At 36.2% G+C, this 23,625-nt stretch overlaps 1 protein-coding gene across 1 annotated transcript in view; it reads right to left on the reverse strand.

The window, feature by feature from the left end:
• The window catches only part of GNAZ (guanine nucleotide binding protein (G protein), alpha z polypeptide), a 31,767-nt gene extending 8,544 nt beyond the window's left edge, over positions 1-23,223 (reverse strand). Inside the window, exon 1 of the mRNA XM_010078284.1 lies at positions 22,170-23,223. Within this exon, the coding sequence (XP_010076586.1) occupies positions 22,170-22,892 (723 nt within the window). The 5' untranslated portion in view covers positions 22,893-23,223. The remainder of the gene's footprint in view (positions 1-22,169) is intronic.
• Positions 23,224-23,625: the final 402 nt, after the last annotated feature.

Genomic DNA, 23,625 nt, shown 5'->3' on the forward strand with positions numbered 1-23,625 from the left:
TGCAGAAATCTGCACACACAAGTAAAATATTTATTCACTGTTGCAAACTATTGACTAACCTATCTTTCGCATAGTTTACCCAAGCTCAGTCTGATAGATTATGTATAAGGAAACAATGCTTTTTATTGCCCTTTCTTTGACATATGCATTTTTCTAATACATTGGGGGGGGGGAAGGGTGTTAACAGGATGAATATTGGTTCCTGTCACCCAGACAATTGTTTGCTTAATTGAAGTAAAACAACATATCGCATACGTCAGAGATTTTTTTTTTTAAATTAAAGAACTCGCGTCACTTTTTGCCACTAATATGCCACTAGAATGCAGTGATAAGCTTAATAACTTTGTGTAACAGAATAATGACAGGGGGAGAGATTGCAAAATCCAGTGCCTTTGAATGCCCTTTCTCTGGATAAAAAGCATTTGAAATCTGAAACATCAATGACAAGAGTCCAACCTGATAAACTAGCATATTAAGAAAAGAGGACTGCTCAAGTAAGCAGGTTTTCATTTCAATACAATCAAGCCCAGCTTTAAAAAAAGACTCTCTGGATATTTATTAAAGCCTAATGGATATAAAATAAAGGATCATTTGTAACAGAATTAGAAAACCAGCAAGAATTATCACAAGCATGGAATGACTATCATATTAAAAAAAGAAGAAGAAAAAAAAACAAAACAAAACCCACAAACCAAACCACAACAAAAACCTGGTTCTCTCTAACCTGGAAAAAAATAGCTGAGAGAGAACACAGTAGAGCTCATAAAATCATGAATGGCATGGCAATGGTGGGTAGTGAATGATTTTTGCATCATTTCTTACAATGCAAGAAATAAGAAACATCAAATCCAGCTATTGGACAACAGACAAGTATTCCTTCCATGCAGTGCATAATGTGAAACTCTGTCATGAGGTGTTAGAGAATAATAATAATAGTGAAAGTCATAAAAGTGTAATTGGGTCCAAAAAGCAATTAGTTTAAAAGGGCACTTAAAAAGAAATACGTTGATGCAATCCTTCGTTCAATTATCTTGTGGGGTGTATTGCAGGAATTATCAGTGTATGCTTGATCTGTTCCCATATTCTTTACTAAATATCCACTATTGCCCAGAGTTGGACACAGAGTACTGCAGATATTTGCTGAGACCTAGTACAACTGTTTTGTATGTTGTGTCTGTCAGAACAGATCATCCTTTTTGTGAAATCAGCTGTTTCATTCCCTGTTGGCGAAAACTTCTCCTTTACATTACCCATGTAAAATTGCCACAGTTCCTAGACAGTTTTGCCTTTCCCATTAGTCTTGTCCAGTTTAAAAAAAAAAAAAAAAAAAAAAAAAAGTTCCTTTTACAAACTTCATCATTTGAAGCATCAAACCTCATCATTTTTGTTTCTCACCAAAAAGGTAGGCAAAGGATCTTGAACTAGAAGTACTGACCTCTGCTAATTTGCATTGTCCAACACCGGAGTGTATGAATGACAGAAAGGTAATGATATTTTCTCTTGGATCAAAAAAAAGAAAAAAAAAGAAGAAAAAAAAAGAAGAAAGTTGGCCCACATTGATTCTGAACCAGTTTTCACCAAAAAAAATTGGCCAGCAGTTTCATTATTCAGTAGTACTTGAACAATAAAAACAGCCTATTATACAACAAAAACGTAAATACCCCTTTATACTGAGAAATTCACTCCAGGGGGAAAAAAAAAGAATACTCACAAACCTAAGACTATTTCTCAGGTTGTATGACATCTGTAGAAGGACACTTCTTTTGCCCTCACAGCTTAAGCAGCTGAAATTCTTGCAGGAGCACTGGCTTTTCATTTTATTGCATCTTCGAAGATATTTTAGGTAGGATGCTTACAGAGTTTGGTGCAGCTAGAGCTCTTTTGGGAACAATGGCTATCTTTCCTTTTTATCTCATCTATGTTGCAAGATTAACATAGCATACTTCAGTAGCAAGTGGTTATTTCAGATCTTTTAGCAGTCCTGCCTATAATTATAACAGTTCTTGCCATCATGCTGGTCCTAGAAGAAACATAAAGGCTGTAGGGCACACAGGTCAGTGTTCAGAGTCAAGAATGAAAAAGGAACAGAGAAGAAAGCTAACTGAAAAAATACAAAGCGACATCAAATTTAGGGTCTAAATCTGGGTCTAATCTTGGCCTTTCTTGCATAAACTGAGAGGAGTACTGAGGAGTGCAAAAGCAGTGTGGAGAAAGAAAGAATCTTGTCTTCGCTTGCAGTAAATTCTTCCAGTCTTAAACAGGATTACTATAATTTAGATCAAATCAGTTTCAAGAGAGAATTTCCATGAATTTATTTTAGAGTAATTGAGGAAAAATGAAAGAAATGGTGCTGTATTCTGAAAAAAATGCTTCTCCCATATGTGTAGTGGAAGTTCTATTCTGTTGGGCTACAAAGAATTAAAATTCTCTCCTACATTGGCGAAAAGTTCTGGTGGTGCTTTACACTAATGCTAGAATTTGTAGTGCTAGAAGATAGGGCTTTTCCTTTTGTACATCCATTCCCAAATTTTATCATTCATTATATATATGAATTTTATGTAATCCAAATTTTTTTTCCCTAAACTACAGGCTTCCATATATATGTCTGAATATACCACATTACTTATTTTTCTTTGCCATCCAGTAATTCCAAGTGAAATTCATAACTGAGATCAAGAGAGACGTCAGATGCCCCGAGACTAATTGAGTTACGCACAGTGAGAGCCTGTTCACAAGGAAGTGTCTCTTGGGTCTCTCCTGTCCTCAGGAGACAATACAAACACACTGTTAGCTTATTCCAAAAGAATTATCCTGTTGCTTGTATTGTTACTTTTGGGATCACAAGAGGAATTATGGTCACATCATAGGAAGTGCTGGTAGAGTAATGACAATTTGGCTAACAAACAGAATAGAGGAATAAGGGAGAAAAAAGAGGAATATGGGAGAAAAAAGGAAGCTGTTTGAACAGCTGATCTTTTCTGTTATTACAGAATTACAAGTCATACTAACTTTTTTTTTTTTAAGGCTTACTCAATGCTAGTAACAGTGCAGCAGTCCTAGCAGCCCACCTGATGTCTTTTCTAGCAAATCAACTTTTAATGTTATCTCTGTAAAATAACTGCTGGCTGGTTGTTGAGCTCTTAATTAATGGATCTTGGATTGACTCAAGAGACATTCTGAGAATGAGTTTTACCAGAGGAAAGAAGGGAAAAACTAACAAAGTTACTAGCTTTTGCAGTCTTGAAGGGACTTCATTTATTTGCATGGCTGCTTATCACTTGTCCATTTCTTTTATTTCTTAAAGAAACGTAGAATGATTTTCTGTTCCATCTGCTAAAAGTGAGAAGGTTATGTTTTGATTTTGGTTTGTGTACTGCTTCTCTATTTTCAACGTGGTGTTTATACATTAGTTCAGAAATACTATAATTAATTTTGTACCCAGTTATAACAGAGTTTTGGTCCAGTGAGTCCTGAACTTCACCTAAGCACAGAGTGAGAACTCAAGATGCCTTCTCCTCCAACCTCTGTATTCCATTGCATTCATTTTAAGTTCCTCTTCAGGTTTCCATGGAAATAGCAGAGAAGTGTGCTTATATTCTTAGCATTAAAATATTCATAAAAAGTGATGAGATGGCTTATATGGTAGATGCTGTATTACTGAAACAGGCAGTCAAAAATTAAGCTCCTTGTATGTAAATGATCATATGCATAAGTGAATGTATTCTGGGGAGAACAGGCACAGAATGTATTCTTCACAGGGAGAGGAGGAGGAATAGGTAGTATAAATCTGACCTGCAGAGAAAGCAGGAATTTCTGTCTGGAATGCAAGACTTCCCAGAAAAATGCAAAATAAAATGCTGCTAAGATTTTACCTTTAGAAGTTGAAATCTCTCTCAAGGGAACAGAAGATAATCTTGCTACAGAGGCACATGTTGTACATAGAAAGGTTTGGGTGGGAAGGCACCTTAAAGATCATCCAGTTCCACCCCCTGCCATGGGCAGGGACACCTCCCACTAGCCCAGGTTGCCCAAAGCCTCATCCAGCCTGGCCTTGAACCCCTCCAGGGATGGGGCATCCACAGCTTCTCTGGGCAACCTGGGCCACTGCCTCACCACCCTCACAGGAAAACATTTCTTCCTAATATCTCATCTAAATCTCCCCTATTTCAGTTTAACTAGTTTACTAGTTTTACAGTGCATAGGAGAAATGAAAGAGAAGAACTTAGATAAAAATTAAAGGAAGCCATTTTCTTTGGCTGTAATATTCAGGGAACAGAATATGGAATGTCATTCAAACATAAAACAGCACAAATTTTTGAAGTTGATAACACAACCAAGTAGAAGACAATAAAAATTATTAGATTTGTAGTGGTGCTAAAGATAGTCTAGATTACTTTTAGAATTTTTTTTTCAGTTGTGTTTCAATGATTCATTTTTGAGTTTTTTTCAATAACAGAGTTATTTATTCAGTTGAATTGAGGCATAATATGAGGATAGAAATTCACTTTCCTTTCTTATTTCTGCATTAGTTATAAGTGTCTGATGAAATATACATATAAATTTTATTTGCTTTACAGAATGTTGAAAGAACAATATAAAGGCAAAACTGCTTGTTTTCTAACAAACACCCTTTTTTATCCTCTATGATACTTCTGACTTGCTTAGTTTATTATAATTAGTTAATCCAGTGTTCTACATTGGCACAGATGCAACCCTTATGTGACTCAGGAAGCAGGTGAGCAACCACAACTCTTACTCTGAATCTCATTCACCATTTTCCAAAGAGGCAATGAACAAGGAATGTGTATATAGGTGTATATACATATATTTGCATGTATATATCTATTTACTTTATGGCAAGTTGCCATACTTACATTCACATTCAAACACTATTCTTCCTGCTTAACTTCTGCCCATAGATTTAATAAATATTTTTATACGTTTCAGATGCCATTATCAGAAATTCAGGTCTTAAAATAATTACACAACAAATCATTCACACATTCTGGAGGACAGCAACAAGAGCTCTGTTTTTCCATTGACTAATGTGAGTCTATTCCATTCAAACTAACAATGAGCATGTTTATTACTGTGGCAAGGCTTTTGTCTTCTAAGCTGTACCACTGTAACTTCACCAGCCCAGTTCTGCACATCTCTAGAAATTTCAAATTAAAATAACTTTTACAACTCCTAACAAATGAGATAACTTCAACAAGTGAGCACCTGAGCTAGAAATCAAGCACTGTCACCAGCACAGAATGGATCAGTTCTATTATTATGCAAACCAATTGGGATGAAGAAAAAAAAAAACAAAAACAAAAACAAACCTATTGAAATGAGCCCACTTCAGAATAATGCAAGCAGAACATGGCAGAGCATATGAAGAATCACACCTCTTTTTCCACCCAAAGAAAATATTTGAAGGAGTCTATCCTGATTTGAAAAGACATTCTTGATTACTTTGTCTTTATTAGTTATTTGCTATTCGGAATCAATATGACAGCCACCTGACCCAGGGTACAAATGACTAGGTTTTATATCATGTTTCTGACCTGGGCTGGTTTTTTGTTTTGTTTTCAAACCAATTTTAATTCGCATGCTAGCCTTTCTGCTAATTGTAAGGAGGAAAGTTAGCAAAACTAGCTTCCCACTTCAGTCTCTTGTAGATTATATCTCCTGCAAACCTAAACCTGCTCACAGTGCACCAACATTTATCTGTACTATAGCATCAATGTAATACTGTTCAACATAAAATACAGTAGAGAAGCAACATATATTTTGACCTCTCAGAACTGCAGTGCTGATGTAATAATGATCTATTCTGTGCGAAAGTCAAAAACTATTGACAAGGACATTGCATTGAATCCCGAGTGTCACCACACCTTTTTTAATGTTGTCTCATGACAATTTGCAACATGACTTTCTTTTTTGTTTGTATTTGATATAACAGTATTAGGCAACATCACATTACACCTATAGTTGGCAAATATACCTTTGAACTCTTGCTTCTTTGCCATTGTTGTGACTATATGTAGATAAAACATATATATGTGTGTATATATATCTATCTTTATATATATCTGTATATATATGTATCTTTATTCCTGTCAAGAGTGTTATGATGTATTGGTAGGGTGCATTTATCATATCTTTTATAAGTATAAAGCCTGGAATTCCTCACAGAGTTTTCCAATAATATTTTTTTTTCTTTTTTTTTTTTAAGACCTCAAATAAGCAGTTTTGAAAATCCAGTTTAAACTACCAATAATCATAAACGACAATGTCATTACCTCTTACCATTTACATTATATAAAAATTCTTCTTATTCAGAAAGTAAAGGAAGTGCCTTGGGCACTTGCCATAATTTATCTAGGTATCATGGTAAGACTCCACAGTAAAGGTTCATAGTATGTCTCTATTTTATGCTACTCAGCTTTAAAAGCTGCCTTTAGAAAAGCACTGACACTTCTTGTGATACTTGATTCCAGAGAAATGGTTACAGGAAAGCTTATAATCAATTTGTCTCCAGAGATGGCAGTGGTACAAGAACATCCCTGCATATTTCATTACAAAAAACCCCAAAAAAACCCAAAAACAAACAAAAAAAGCCACCAAAACCCCCCTACCAAACCCCAAAAAAACCAAAAACCAACCCAAAACAGGTCCTGATTTTTTTTCATCTTGTATCTTAGGAAAGACCAGTCATTTTACCAGTGAAGTGAACCTCACGGGATGAGCGCTGATTTGCATCTAGTTTTGAATTACACTTTAGGATAGCAATTCTGCAATCTTTGTTTAGTTAGAACTAATCTCCAATGCTACCAGTCAGGCTCTGAAGACTGCGATTTTTGTAGCATTTTTTTTGTTTGTTTGGTTTGTAAAGAAATAAATAAGGGCACCTCTCAAAAAATTTATTTCCTTGAGTGCACTCTTCACTTATTCACATCTGCATTTTTTGCCAATACATTTTTCTATTTTAAATATTCACGTTTTGAAGAAGGAATTGAATGATCCGAATACAGAATGGCTTTTGTATTCTCAGAACAAGGTGACATTTCTTTGACTCACTGCAGCCTTTTTGTTTTAAATTTCTTCTTGAGCAGAATAGCAGTGGTAATGTTTTGGAAAAGCTGTATCACTCCTTTTTACTCAAGAGACCTCCACCTTACTTCTATTTAACTGTCACCTCAAAGAGAATTTATTAAAGGATTTCTTTACAACTGTCATGGATCACTGTGTGGCTGAAATCTTGTCTCAGGCTGGATCACGGATATTTTGTGAATTTTATGTCTGAATGGGAAAGAGCCACTTTGGACACTGAATTCCATGGGTTAGCCAATGTAGCAGATAGTATTAAGAGGAAATTACAGTAATGTCTGTGCTCTAGTGTGCTAATATTATGGTGTCTATTTGTTGAGGTTTGTTGTTGCGGTTTTGTTTTGTTTTAAATAGGTGCTCTATCTTTTCCATGAATATTGAAGGGAGGGGACGGGCTGGTACATGATTGTTACTGAAGTATATAGCTTATTTTGTGACCATGTAGTTTGGAAATGTGAACACTCAGTAACCTACAGTTTCTCTCCTCCCTCTACTAGTAGACAGAAGGTATAATTATACTCAGGGCAGTAATAGCTCCAGCCTTGACTGCAGATTAAAACAGCAAGAGCTGTTTAAAAAAGATGACAGGATGAAGGTGAAAATATAATTTAAGCCTCTAATATTTTTATAAAATTTAATTTTTCAACTTGACTGAGAAAAGACTAAATAATTATTTTCCTTTGTATACTACATTTCATTTTGTATCTACATCTAAACATCCCTAAACCAAATATACCTCCTGTATTTCCATGTCTCATTCATAAACAGGTATTTACATTTTCTATTTAATTAAATTTTGTTAGATATATTCTGCATTTTCCAAATTTTTTTAAATTTTATTTTGTGATATTGTACTTCATTTTATATCTTTGGAGATTATATCTATCACCATAACATGGAAATACAGGTACATGACATTCAACTTGTCAACACAGTTGTCTTCTAGCAACAATCAGACTTGCTCCATATCAAGGACACACGGCTTTGATTCAATGTCCTTGTTTTCATACTATGACAATAGTTAATCAAGTATTGCAAGGGTACTGGAAAAATTCGGTGAATGTACTTTTTATATGAGGCTAGCTGCTGACCAATGACAAATTTCCAAAGCTGGAAAAGGAATTACTCTACTCCTACAGTGCAGTGGAATGTCCCTCTGTTATGCCATCACGTTTGTGAGGTCACACCATAAATAGGGTCAGTAAAGCTGATCCAGCAAAAAAAATAGCTCATTTTGGAGAACACGAGTAAACAACACAGGAAGAAAGAAGGAAGGTTTGGAACTCTAAATTACGAGTTGTTGCCAGGGCTATAGTAGCATCAGGCTACTTCTAAGCAATGCATAAAGCAGATCAATACATAGTAAAATTAACATAGGATTAAAGTCAGGTCTCCGTTCTGTTTGTACAGCATGGTGAAAACTGTATTGCATAAATAGTCAAAGAGCACAGAGGGGAAAAAAAAAAAATCATCTCAGTTTTCTTCTCTTCCACCCACACAACCAACAGGATTTCTTCATGCTTCTGAAAATAATATCTGGGGAAGAAACAGCCTGTATTCCCACTCCCCCTTGCACCAATAGAAAGTATCTATTTAAAAACTAAGACGTTATTTCCTGAGATCACCTAGCAGCAGTTGTATATGTTAGCTGGCAGGGACATGCTTCTCTTCCCTTTCCTCTTACCTGCTGGCTTCAACACCTCTCAAGTCTGTATAGTGGGTCCTACTACAATTAGCCAGATTTTGTCTCTTCCTTTAGCATTAGAATTTAGAACTATCCTTTTGATAATTCTGTTACAATATTCGTCAGCAGTTATGGAATAACTGTATAACTCAGTGCATTGGCAAAAGCAACAAAATTAGGGCAAGACGGAAAAATACAAAACTAGAAGTACTTATATAGAATTGTCTTTTGTAACTGAAAAAATATTTCACAACTCCAAACTATTTAATTAAATTTTAAAGTCTTTATCTGTAGAAAGCTTCCAATTCCTTTCACTTCTTGCAAATAGAACATCTGATACAAAACACAACTAAAATTTCACCCCTTCAAAAAGACTTTCATACATTTGAGCTTTGCATACGTTTAATGTTCTAAAAGAGCCATAAAACCTTAACATTCCTTTAATCATATAAAATCTAATTGGAAGCAGGAAATATACTGACTTATCTATATTTTTTTTTCATTACTCAGAGTAACAATTTTGGTTGTTTTACTTGTTACAGAGATTTGAATCCTGAGCATTACTGAAATTGTTCTAATACTATAAACAAGTGTTTATATCCTAGAAGGTCAGTATTTCTGATTAAAAAGATAAGCTCCAGTTCTTAAAAGACCATTGCATGGGCAGAGTCCACTATAGTACTTTGACCCTTTAGGACAATGGAACACAGTATGTAATATAAAGACAATTTTTAAAAATCTATGAAAAACAAACAGTAAATATATGTAACATTTTAAACCTTGCTATTAAAATAATTACTATTTAGAGACTTAGCATGTTTTTCATTTCCCAAGAACAAAAGTATTTTTAAATATGTGTATAAAAATAGACACTTCAGTATGTCAAAATAACAGCATTGTCACTTTTAGCAGTATAAGTCAGGAACATTGTATTGGCTTGTCTGCATGAAGTTATTCTCAAAAAAAACTTGCAAATCATAAGGCAGATAACCAGTGCATACCAATGAAGATGCACCAAAATGTTTGTGTTCATCTATAAAATCAGCATGGGTTTTGGCATGTTTATCAGTAAATCCATTTTGGAAAGACATTCAAAAAAAGGGTAGCATACAAGTCTGTTAAATCTATTATCTCAGCTCTGCATGCAACAAATACCCTGAGACATTTTTACGTTACAAAAAGTGTTTAAGTAAATATCTCTTTCAAGAAGTTTTTTTTTTTTTAATAAGCCATACACATCTGGAGCTGAGAAAAGCAAGACAGAACAAGTAAGATTAAGCTGTTGACGCAAGATGATAGAACAATCAGGAAAGAGCAATTGACATGAGGGTTTTATAACATAGAGAAGGAATATTATAATACAGAGAAGTTTAAGAAATCTTGTACAGTCAAAACAGATAAGCTGTTTTGACAGCATCTTTCTGTGAATTTTAATTATTAAAATTTAAAAAATAATACATGTCCTTTCATATACAATTCTGTATTATAATGTTGCAATTCAAGCCTCAGCACTAGGAAGTGGGCTCTGTAATGGAGATGTATGACATAAATACCAACACTCAATTAAGAGGTTCACATCAATAGGAATGTTAAGGATTTAGAGGAAGTATGTTTTATGTGCATAGGTCTGATGAGACAGAACAGCAGGACACAAAACAACTATTGCAGATAAGATACTTCAGGTAAACATGTTAGCGGCTATAGACCGCAACAGCTAGATCATTCTTTCTGGAAGGTGCATTTGTAGGTGTCATTCATATAACAGTTGTTTGCAAAGGCTGACTTTTTTTTTCTTTTTAATTTTATCTTCTTTGTGTTACCAGAAGTGCCACATGCTCTAATGATATCTGTATAGAGAAGATGACACAGATACCAATTTACCTATTTATTTTAAGAACCGTGGAGATATTTTAAGTCCAGGATTTATTACCTTGGAAAACCCTTCGGTTTCCAGTTTGCAGTTTTGGATAATAGTGTAATTTCTCTATTGTTCAGAGGACAATCATCTTTGTAAGAGGGAAACAGTAGAATAAAAAAGCATTTTTCAAGCTGTTCCAAAATCACCAATCATTTCTTAATGAGCACACCCTAGAATTGTTTGTGTAAGGTAAACTGAAAAGGCACCTTGAGAAAGCCCTCAGTGGAGAAAGGGTTATAATTTCTGCAAAATCTTCAGATTAAGAACCTGCAACTGACTGAAATTATACCATTTGTAAAATCTACATTCAGAATAATTTTCAACTAAATCTCTGACTAATCACTCGCAGTTACCTTCTAGTGAAGCTAGATACTGTCAGCTTTGGAGCAAAATACCTAGAAACAAGGGACAGAACTCTTCTAGCAAAAGATACAACTGCATAAATGTTAAGCACAGACCATTTATGAAAAATTTAAAACCATCACCCCTCATCCTATCCCTACACCCCCTGATCAAGAGTCCTTTCCCATCTCTCCTGTAGCCCCCTTTCAGCACTGGAAGGTGCTCTAATCTAAGGTCTCCCCGGAGCCTTCTCATCTCCAGGCTGAACAACCCCAACTCTCTCAGCCTCTCCTTGAACGGGAGGTGCTCCAGCCTCTGATGATCTTTGTGGCTTCCTCTGGACCCGCTCCAACAGGTCCAGGTCCTTATGCCGGGGGCCCCAGAGCTGGATGCAGCACTGCAGGTGGGGTCTCACAAGAGCAGAGGAAAGGGGGATCTGCTGGTCATGCTTCTTTTGATGCGGCCCAAGACACGGTTGGCTTTCTGGACTGCAGGCGCACGTTGCTGGCTCATGTTCAGCTTCTCATCAACCAACACCCCCAAGTCCTTCTCCTCAGGGCTGCGCTCAATCCATTCTCTTCTCAGGCTGTAGTTGTGCTTGGGATTTCCCTGACCCACGTGCAGAACTTTACATGTGACAAAATCAAAATGGGGAAGTTGGACTCATCTACCTTTTGATTTTCCTCTGCTTCTGGACATGGGATCTTACTGTTTGCCTTACACAGATCTGGAACTCGCTGGACTCCTCTATGAGTGATATACTGAGGATTCCAGCAGAAATCAACCACACTGAAATATTGGATAATTTTCTGGTAGGTTTGTAAGTTATATCTGTTTAGCAAAGGGCCAAAAGAATAGTAGAACTGGTACAAGTAATGAGGTAGAAGCATGCAGCAGAGGTAGCAGGAATTGACTGGAGAGTTGAACAAGCAGGAAGGAGAGAATTGAGACCTCCCTTTCTTCCTAAATTTTGGGCTTAATCTCAGAAGGCTTATATACTTCAATATATGCATTCAATATGTATTTCACCAAATACATGTAATTCTGCTTTCCATATTCTATGCTGCTTCAAAGAAAAAAGAAGAAAAAAAAAAAAAAGCAAATACTCACACACAGACAGTCACTTTATCAAAGATGGGAGATCTTAAAATGGAAGGATCTAGGAGGAATGCATTATTTAATTTATAAAATAACAAGGCTATAATTTGGAATTTTATCTCTGTATAAACAGATATTAACCTGAGTATCACAATCATTGTATCTTTTGGTCTAACTTCCATTTATCACAACTGTGGTCATTTCCATCTGTTGGGTTTTCCCTGTCCTAATTTGTAGCTGACAATGGCCGTTTGACTAAACTGTCTTCCAGAAAAGCTGGTTCAACTGGTTCAGACTCCTTCCTAAAAAAAATAAAATTTTTAAAAAAAAATCTAGCTTCTAGCCATTTGTTCTTATTTTGCCTTTCTCCCTTAGATTATGTATTTCTTTAAATATTGAGCATTTTTTGCTCCTTCAGGTATTTGTACACTAAGCAGGTACTTAGTAATCCTTTTAGGTAAAGAAAACAAATTAACCTTTTGAAATCTTTTAAATGCTGTAAGTCTCAGTCTGGATTTCTGGAGAGCAATGACAGCCAGATGCTCTGCAGAACACTGCCTCCAGGACATTTTAGGCACAGCCACACTGCATTTAGTTTTGTCAGCCTTTTTTTTTTTTTTTTTTTTTTTTTAAAATTTTTTTAACCCCCTTTTTCCCTTTTTTTTTTTTTTTTTTTTTTTTTAACATATCTTTAACCTCCCTTATTAACCTCTCACATTTCCAATTCATTTTCATTGTTTTCCTTTTTCCATGTATGGGTTGCTGGGTTTTTATTTATTTATTTCTAATTACTGCTTTAATTTGATCCATGAAGAACAGCAAAGACAGAATGCAAGCTGCTATTAGAATCAGAATTCATACTATTGGACTATGCCTAATACTGAAAGGCATTGTAAAAATTAGTCTACTGTGGCAAGTCCAATGACATCGCTAGCCAGTATTATCAGGGCACTATTGCATAAACTTTTACACCAATGGAATTCCAACTGATTTTGGCAAATATTAATGGAAAGAAACTCTTGTTGCTATGTCACAGTTGCAGGGAGAAAACTCAGATGCTAGAAACACTGCAAGCTTTGGCAGGACACAGCTGAAGCAAAGCTCATTGTCGACTGATATGACACTCTACCATGCCATGTTGCCAGGGAAACAGCAGCAGAAGAGAACATAAGGTTGTTAAACTTGAGGGGTTCTAAAAGAAAAAAAAAAAATCAAAAATGCTCAGGGCCAGGCTGTGCTGAAGTAAATGTAGCATATGTATGACATACCGTCATGTTATTCTATAAAATTAGTTTAGTCATAAGCTTTCTCCCCATAATGGATGGAGTGAAGGATTCTTGCTTCTAAAAATACTGCTTCTGTTACATGGATTTTGTTCTAAATCTTGTTAAACTATTATCAATAATTTATTTGTACCAATGATAAATGGTTGAGGGTTGGTTCCTATTTGTAAAGTATGAACAATCAGTAAATAATGAGAAGAGAGAATGACTGGACAGTATTTCGAAAATAAGTTGTTTCAATCAGTTTAATAATGGAAAGAAAGGACAGTATCAAGATTAAATATCTAAAAGATAAGTGACAGGAGTTAGAGAACTGAATTAATTGGAGGAGAGGAGTTATTCATTGTCTCCTAATTTTGAAGTATAATCAGGGGACACTGTCATTGGTTGACAGATTCAAAATTTAACTAAGCCTATTAATAGCTTAAAAAAAAATGTATTTTGATACTCAAAAATCTATCACAAGAAGCAGGCTTAACTATTCAGTTTTGGCAGCACACACACAAAAAAATCCATGGCGTATGTATATACTGTCTCATCCATTACTTTGCATTAAAAAAAAAAAAAAAAAAAAGAACACCCATCCAAGACAAAGATCCATCTAACCCAAAATCCCATGTCTTACACTGGCTAATAATAGACAGTTTGGGGAGGGGAAGGAAATTAAGACCTGGAGAAACACAGATACTTCCCTAGTATTTTATCCCTGCTTCTCAAGATCTAAACTCGGAACTTCCGAGTCAGAAACACTATCTTGACATTTAAGAGGTCTTGATATATCTTTCTTTTATACATTTTTCTATTCCTGCTACACCTGTGCAAGTTTTGGTATCAGGACATAGTCAGGCAACAAGCAGCATAATTTCACTATATATCATGTGGGCCTGTGCTGCCTTTACCTTTACATTGTTCTAAACATCTTAGCTAATAATATAACTCAATATCCTTAGTTCTTAAAAGAGACAATAGACGATGATTAGAAATCAAATTTCTGTATGCCAGTTGTCACTTTCTAAGCCCATCATATTCACCTGCCTTGTACATATTTTTTTCCTAGGGGGGAAAAAGTACCCATCTATTATTTGTTATTTTTATTGAAAATATTCTGTACTTTAGGTCATGCATACTCTAATTCTAATGTATTTTCTTCAAAATGAGACACCAAGAATTTAGACAGCATTCTGAAAGCAGACACACTTTGCATTTTATACTGTTTTCCGATTTTTCCTTAGTCCCTTCCTAACGTTGCTTGCTTTTTGACCGCCACTGAACATTGAGTTGATGTTTCCATAGACCAGGCTGTTACAACTCCAAAATCTCTTTCTGGTATATGCACCGTATGATAATGAGTCAACAAGATACTGAAACATCTAACAGTATCTTTAGAGAAATTAAACTTCCTGTAAGCCTTGTTACGCTGCCAGAAAAATGGCAGTTACCCAAGTGTTCTCAGTATTAGATACCATTATTTTTAGTTAAAAGAACTGCTGGAATGGCAACTCTGTAATGGAAGCATAAAATTATTTTTACTTGTACGTGATTTCTCTTCCTAGCACCCAACTTCTGTTTAAAGGAACCTACTCTTGAAAAGCCTGTGTAGAAATATCACATACAGTATCATCACTTTTTTATTTGATGTAAGAAATGTAAGGAATTTTGACTTTACACAACCAAAAGCACTAACAGTACTCATCATATTACTCTGGTTTAATTGCAGTACCACCTGTAGCGGTAATGAGCACGCAAGTGGCTTATATGCATGTCAGCAATTGCAAGGTGACACAGGTCTTAGTAAACACGTCTTCTGAAACTTTATGGTGCGATATTCTGGGTTGCGTGGTTTGCAGCACTCTTTGCTCTTACTTCTATTTAACTGTGAAAATGTTGCTCTTCTTAACTGTGCATTGTTATGTCAAAGCCTAACATATACCTTTGAATTCATGACCTTAACAAAAAGCCCTTTTTAATTTCATGTAGTCCAAAGCTTAAGCACTTTCTTAAATTTGAGACATGAGCTCATAATATTATCTCATTGTGTTTTGATGGTTTATTTGCCTGAGCAAGTTCTCATTTTGTGGCATTATCTGAATATACAAAAATGTGATGATGTTGAATCTGTGATAAGCCACCTGTCATCTCTCTTGAAGAGTCAAAATTTATATTGTATCTAATAAGGAACAAGTGATGGGAAGATTTGAAATTAGAAAAGAAACCAATTTAGTTAATGTTAGCCCTAGTCTCAAACAGAGGGCAGTAATATGTTCCAAATACTGCTGTTTTCCAGTTTTACAAATAACTGTTTGTTTGTACCTTAACTCTGGTTTGGGTAAGTGTAGTCTTACAGTTCCTCACGATACAGTAGTAACTCATTTCTACAGATATGATAATACTTAAGATAGGGACAGCAGAACACTGCCAGTGCCTGGGATCCCCAGAACATTCCCCTCGGTGACAGAGGGGCAGGTTTGTTCAGTAAGCTACAGGAGCTAGTAGAAGAGGGTAGATAACACAGCAGAATTGTTTATCTGATAATCCAGCATGCTGACCCTCGCTCACTGGCAGCCAAATAACAGAGCCTGAACTCTGATGGAGTTTGTAACACCGTCTATCACATACTGAATTGTTACTAGGAATGACTTTCCAGGAAGTCTCTACATCCCGGCTCTACTCATACACCTTTGAATCAAGAGAACTGTGCATTCTTCTGTGTCCAGCGTGTTACATGATTTTGGACAAGTAATTTGAAAATGTTACAGATATTATAGTTACCCATATCCTGTCTGCCAAATTCTTCAGTTTTTATGCTGTTTTTCCTCCCTTGTTACGTGGGGACCCTGCATAAAGAATAAGTTCCTGGCCATGAGAATTGTTACAGATATTATATTTACCCATATCCTGTCTGCCAAAGTTTTTATGCTGTTTTTCCTCCCTTGTTACGTGGGGACCCTGCATAAAGAATAAGTTCCTGGCCATGAGAATTATTCCATCTATTGAAAATGGCTGAAAGAGCCGTAAAACAGCAGCAACAAATGCAAACTGCAGATTCTACAGAGACCCATTTAATGTCCAAGCTTATTTAGTATCTTAGATAATGACAAAGAGTAACTATGGTCACAGACAGCACTACATTAAAACATACCATAAAAACCAGCCAGTAAAAAGACAGCAATACAGAAAAATTAGAATTAATTGCAGCTGTGTGCCAAGTCACTGAGATTTTACTATTCATACAAGTAATGCCATTCAGGGATTTTGCAGACTTGACAGAGATGGGATCCACTTATGATCCTTACAAAGGAAACTTAAGCAAAATGAGGTTCTAGTTGGGATAAGAGTTTTGCATTCACAGAACATTTCAATGCAAAAAAAAAAAAAAGAATATGAAAAGGTTGTACTTGGAAAAGCTTTAGTCAAGACTGAGTTCCACTTCAAACTACCCTATGAGAATATTACTGGGTATGTTTCAGTGGTGAAATATTTGTATAATTTGGCAAATAAGCTCCTTAAGTCTTTGGCTTCAGGGGAGAGGGAACAAAAAAGTTAACATTTTTGTTTACTTGATAAAATAGTTTCCAGGCAGAGGCAGGATTTCTGTTCAAAATTCATACAATTAGTATGTGACAGAGGGCTTTCCAGGTAAACTAGATAAGTGAGAGGTACCATTATGACCCCAACAAATTATTTTGCATGAGGCCTACTACAGGCTGAACCGTTTGCTGCAGTATTTTGTCTTTTTCATTTCCATTCTCCTTTTAACAGGATGCCATACTAAAAAACAGCCCCAAAAAAGCCTAAGATTTCGTTTTCCCATTCTCTTGCAATGGCTGTAAGAAAAAGAATAAAAATTATCTAAAAATAAGCTACCTGCAAATAGTTTTCTTTTAACATTCATATTTATAGAATTATTAAACTAGTGTCATTTTTAGGAAAAGCAGACGTGTACAACCTTCACTTGGTACCTCCTGCACCACTTGTATCTGTTACAACTACTGACCTCAGGAATTCTCAACCATACATTCATATTTAACTCATTTCATTATTTACTTTATTATTATATCTTTGAAGAATCTTTCAAATAGTCTAGAACCCTGTTGCAGCTATACGCTGTAAAAGAAAATTGAAAACTATCCATCAGAACACATACCAGGTATGGAACACAGAACTGCGTGCGTCCAGATGGGCACATGGGGAGACTTGCAAAGAAACTGCAAGACACCTTTTCAGGGCATGAGGCAGGAGTACTAAGATGAGAGAGCCCAGATTATTTACCATTATCTAGCACACATTAATTTAAGGAGAAATTTAAATAAAGAGGAGACAGATATTAACAGGAAATCCCCTGTGCAATGTAAGAAGGCAAAAAAAAAAGTCACTTGATAATTTAATAATTATCAAAAGGCCAGAAATGACATCTCAATATGTAATAAAAGACAGACTGAGTCAATCAGCTGCTAAGGACCATGAAAACTAAGACAAGTAATTTATTTGATATAACAGAGAAGAAATTAGCATGGGGATATAAAAACTTAAGGCAACCTTCTTAGAGTGCTGGTCAGGAATAATAATCTTATAATAAATCAATAGCATTCCAAAGGCATTGTACAAACCAATTTTGCAGCTGTGTCAAATGAAGAGGCAGCTGTTACCTCGCTGAGTCATGCTCACTAGGTATGGTGTATGGAAAGATACAGCTCTATTTCTTACATGTTAGGTAGAAAAAAAATCACATAAGACATTGTGGAAATGAAAAGAGACACAGACCATATTTGCAGATAAGCCTAGATAAGCAAGAAAAATATTGTTATAGAGAGTGACAGAAGAAAGCACACAAGATGGAAGAAAAAAAGTGAATAGTTTTCACTATCTTGCTCTTTAGTAAGCAGCTAAATATCACATAAGTTGAACAGACAAGTCAAAATATTAGTTTGGCCAGACCTACAAACTATGAACTCAGGCGGTTTTGTCTCTGCAAGTGATGTTACTCAGAATAAAGCATAACAGGAGAAAGACAAGAGCCCCAGAAAAATTGTCTTCCTCTTTTCTCATTTGTTTCCAGGCAGTATGAAGTTTAACTTACTTTGTCTCTTAAAATGACAAACAAAGGAAAAATTGTCCAGGCAACTGATAGTTTGGGCCTTATTTTTGTTCTCCCCTCTGCACACTGGTGTCACTACAATAATCTCTCCCTGAATAGATTCATGAGTTAACTATATGCAGGACCTACCAGTATGCAGAACTAGCTCATTTCTCCCTCAATTTTTACCATATTTCCCAATCATTATTTTAACACATCTTCAATAAAGACAGACGTCATGCATAGCATTTATCCACTTCTGTCAACAGGAAGCACAGAAGTTATCATATTCATATCGCTCATTTGCTCAACTTTCACCGTTTATAAATCAGATTCTTACACGCTCTGTCAAGCAGTGAGTTATGTTTGGCAGTGGACTAGTTTTATTTAATAGTTCTCTTCACCATAGATACTACACCTGGAAACACTTTAGACTCAGCAACACTATTCTTTGTAGGGCTTTTTTCATGAGTGGCAGTCTCAGTGCTGCAGTTCAAGTGATTTACCAGTGCAGGTGCTTCTCATAGTTTAGCTATTGGAGCTGTTTAACACTGTATCGTTTATTTGGCACACCTGGAACATGCCATCTCTACACAGTAAAATTATAGATGTGTGTTTGGATAATGCATAACAATCAAAGAAAGATGATTATACCGTCAGGTTTCCCCTGAAATGTTATTAGCGACCCTCTCCTTTTTGCCACGTAAGAAAGTTTCAGGAAGATGACTGTTTTCATGTATGTGTTCTAATTTCTCCACAGATCATAAAAATGTCTGTATGTCTGCAGAATTTAATTTTATAGATGGGAAAATACTTGGACAGTGGTTGCACACATGTAGAAGCTGAGGGATGATAAAAGTGTGAATTTCAATGTTGAGTGCCCTCTATAAGCAGTAGCACCAAGGAACATCAGATTGTAGAAAAGGGATAAAAAGAGATCATAGGAGATTAGCCCTCCCGGCTGTTAAAACACTACGTAAAAGTAGGCTTCAATGTCACTTTGAAATAAACCAGATGCTTACTTCATTTGATTCTAGATACTGGAATCAAAATCAACATCCATAAGGATTTTTCAGAGTATATTGATTTTTTCCCCTTTGGGCTAGTTCTTTTGGGTTTTTAAATCTGAAGAGCAGGGCAAGAAAAGTCTAAAGAATTGCAAGAAACCAACTAACTCCTAGACAGGGTCTAGATATAAATAAGATGCTTTTCCTAATGTCTCTGAAAGTGAAGAATTAGGAGAAACGCTTCTCTCATGTCAAGAGGAAGTTACTAAACAAAAATCAGATATAGAAATCTGTTACAATAGGAAGGCACTAATGCCAAGACAAGAATCTCCAGATAACAAAGCCTAAGTCCACATGTAGGACAGTGAATGGTGAATCAGTTAGCATACTACGGAGAAGAAAATGGAAGTGCAGTGGATAAGCTGTGAAATCACTACAGAATATAACAATAAGGAAAAAATATTATATATCTGATAAGCCATACAAACAAAAAAGGGTCAATGCAAACATTGCCAACAAGGATGTTTGGAAAAATTGTTTTTGCAAAGATCCTGATATAAGAGATAATTCCATACTCTTAGAATAGCCTCAGATACACGGAGACAATGATGGAGGCATGACAAAGGTACTAAAAATTAGGTAATCTTTTTTTTTCCCCTTAAAATAAATTTCTCTAGTCTGATAGTTCTCATGACCTAGTACAATTGCTTCTCAAACTTGTCACTTAGCTACCTTCCAATAAGAAATATCTTTGTAAAAGATTCAGTACTCATAATGTGTATTTCATTTGCTGTAAAATGCAAGTATTTCTGTCAAGTTTTATAAAAATTCAGCTTAGGTGAATGTTCTTGACCAGAATCTTGATTAAAGAATCATAGAAAGTGCACACAAAAGGGATTCAACCATATAAGGCAAGCTTGTAAAACAAAGGGACCATTTTTGGAAACAATTTTGTAGTCTTAGTTTAAACCCAAGGATAATTGCTTCTCAAACTTATCACTTAGCTCCCTTCTAATAATAATAAAAAAATCTTCGTAAAGAAACTGTATTAGCAGCCAAAAATACTGACAACGGAATTAAAAGTACAAGTGACTTGAAATAATCTCATATCACTGTACCAATAACGATAAGAGATTGCATAAAGTCATACGTAAAGAACACATTTCCTATGTACATGGGATGGGAAGGGAATAGTTTCACTTATTTTCTTTGGTGATGATCTATTCCTGTGCTGGTTTGGAGGTAAGGAGTTTGTCGCAGAACCCAGGAGTGGTGTCACACCCATACAAGCACTAGAGGATGTTGTACAGATGATATTACTCTTACATATACATGTGCAGTGTACTACATTTGACTTCAGATACTTGGTTGAAAAAAAACCAAAACAAAACAAAACACCAACAAAACTTTAATATAGATGTCTGTGCTACACATAAACTGGGGTGGTATCTGATAAAGAGCAAAAGTCAAGGCTGGTTAGTAATCCACTTTCATAGAGAACTGCCAAAACCAGATTGTTGGACCTGGCTGAAAGATCCCCTTCTGTAATCTTATTGAGATCCTGTTAGATTTGAAACATCATATAAAAATTGCTTGGAACAATTTCCCCCCTAGCAACACTTACACAATGCTTCTGCTGTAAAAGAACAAGGATTCTGGTGTTCTGGACTACTCCAGGAACAGATACAAGCTTTCTAAATGTTGAACAGCTGAAGATGTGTAAAGGAGTACAAGAGAAGTAGAAGGCCAACTTTCTGATTTTACAGTACAGATTTTAATTCTTCCTCAAAGGCAGCTGTTTTCAAACATAAATACAGCGTGTTTAGGAACCGCTAGATGATAGAATACGTGTTCCTACCATCTCTTAAGCATCACATTTTACAAGGCTGTTAAAAAAAAATTCAAATGAAACTCTATAAAGGTTAACTCAGGCAACATGAATGCGATAGCAAACACACAGTTGCATATGCGTAAGTGTTAATATATTTTTCCATAGTTACTGTATTTGCGTGCTGTGAAAACCAAAAGCTAATAGCATTAAGAGGAATTAAACAGGAATAGTATTCATTGGACAAGGCAAGGCAAATCAGACAAATAAACAAAAACAGTGTTTTAAAGTTCCATGCTAATTAAAAAACATTTGATTATTTTTGAAATTAATTTCATCCCAAATTCCAATTGAAAATCCTAGAGAAAATGGGGAGAAAACTGTTACTTATTACTATTTTATCTTCAAAATTTCCCAGGACTTGCAAAACATGGTGTCCAAATTAACCATCCCTGTACACCAGGATGTCACTACTGTCTACCTGTTTAAGCAATGCTTGGAGTAACACTTAACCAGGTAAACATGTAGCAAAAAGGCACAAAAAGACCAAAAAAAAAGAAAATCTGCTGTCATGTGAAAAGCACCTCTATTGCCCAAAAGTAACATTAAAAAAATAAATCAATCTGTCCAGTAGGGAAAACTATCCAAATAAAGGAACCATACCTTCTGACTTTTACTACATACTTGGCACGAGGAGAGGGAAATCACATTTGGGGCTGGAAACTCGGGGATTGCTGCCTTGGGAGGGTAGGGAGTTGAGGGAGAAAAAAAGGCCAAACACTGGGGAGGGGGAAAGGAACAGAAGGAAAGAGAATAAGGAGCAGAAGGTGCACTTACTGTTTGGTTATCTTCATACAGCTTCAAGTCATATCCACTCAGCTCTACACAGAAAATTATTGCTGTAACCCCCTCGAAACAGTGGATCCATTTTTTGCGTTCAGATCTCTGTCCACCCACATCCACCATTTTGAAAGTCAGCTCTTTGAAGGTGAATTTATTTTCTACAATCCCTGTGGTCATGTCCCGAGAACGCAGAATATCTTCCACTGTAGGGATGTAGTCCAGTGCTGCAATCCTCTCCAGGTCATTTAGGTAGTATGCAGCATTATCCTCTAGGTGGTACTCATTCGAGCGGCAAAAACACTCCTGCACACCTGGGTCTGCCCAGAGCCGTTTCATGACTCCCAGAAGCTCTGGGGTAATCTCACCTTTGCTCTCAGCTGGGCCTGTCAGGGCAAAAAGCTGCACAGCATCATACGCTCTGTCAGGATTGTGAAATTCTATCTTAAGGGTGGCTAGAGCCCGAATGATACGTGTGAGAGAGTCAATTGCATTATAGATAATCAGAGGTTTGTATTCTTTACAGGCCTCCAAGTTAAAGCCACCGCTATGGATGATTTTCATCTGCTTTACAATAGTACTCTTCCCAGAATTACTGGTACCCAGGAGGAGGAGCTTAATCTCTCTTCGTTGTCGCTGACTTTCAGAGCGCAGGTGGCGGTCAATCCTACGGGACCGCCGCGCTGCCTCTTTCTCCTCAGAGCTTTGCCGACATCCCATGGTATAGCAGGCAGTAACAGAAGGGAAAGGTTGGAGATTGTCTCACTCTGTTTACGTCTCTGAAAAAGATCTGCAGTGCCTTTCAGTTCTCGTGCCAGGTATGCCCTGAACGAGAAAAAAAGTCACTATCCAATACCTGCTGTTCCAAGATTCCTGTACCACCTAATTCAGGCCCAGCAAGGGTGCAAATACATGTAGATATGCAACCACAGAAGTAGTCTCTTCAGTAGACCTCATGGCACTCCCCTTTCCCGTGCATAAGCAGTGGCACATTCCTGTTAATGAAGGGACATTTCCCTTTGCCAGAGTTTGGCTAGATCCATCAGATACTCTTTTCTGTTCTGCATAATTATTTTGCTGCCTTCTGTCCAAAGGTAAGGAGCCACACTTCCACCTTCTCTGCTCTAGCCCTTGTCTTTTAGTTGTATTTTCTGGTTGCTGTGGTGATGCTGCTAGATAAAGCTGAAGCTCTTTTCAATGATGCTGTACTTGTTTTGTTTCTCTTCCCCCACTTCTTCAGCTGATCCAGTTCAGCTCTGTAAATCTGTGCTTTCCACCTGCCAAACAATGAGAAAAGAAATGAATGAAATGAGAGACTCCACTTCCTTGCTGCAAACCACTCACTTTCTCCTCCTCTTCTAGACTTCTAAACCTTTTATTATCCCAACAGAAAATACAGATGGAAAAATATGTAAAGAAAAGCAAAAATCTAAAACCCCAGCAAAAACGTAGG

Source organism: Pterocles gutturalis, unplaced genomic scaffold (genome assembly GCF_000699245.1).
Source record: "Pterocles gutturalis isolate BGI_N339 unplaced genomic scaffold, ASM69924v1 scaffold43373, whole genome shotgun sequence".
Classification (NCBI taxonomy): Eukaryota; Metazoa; Chordata; class Aves; order Pterocliformes; family Pteroclidae; genus Pterocles; species Pterocles gutturalis.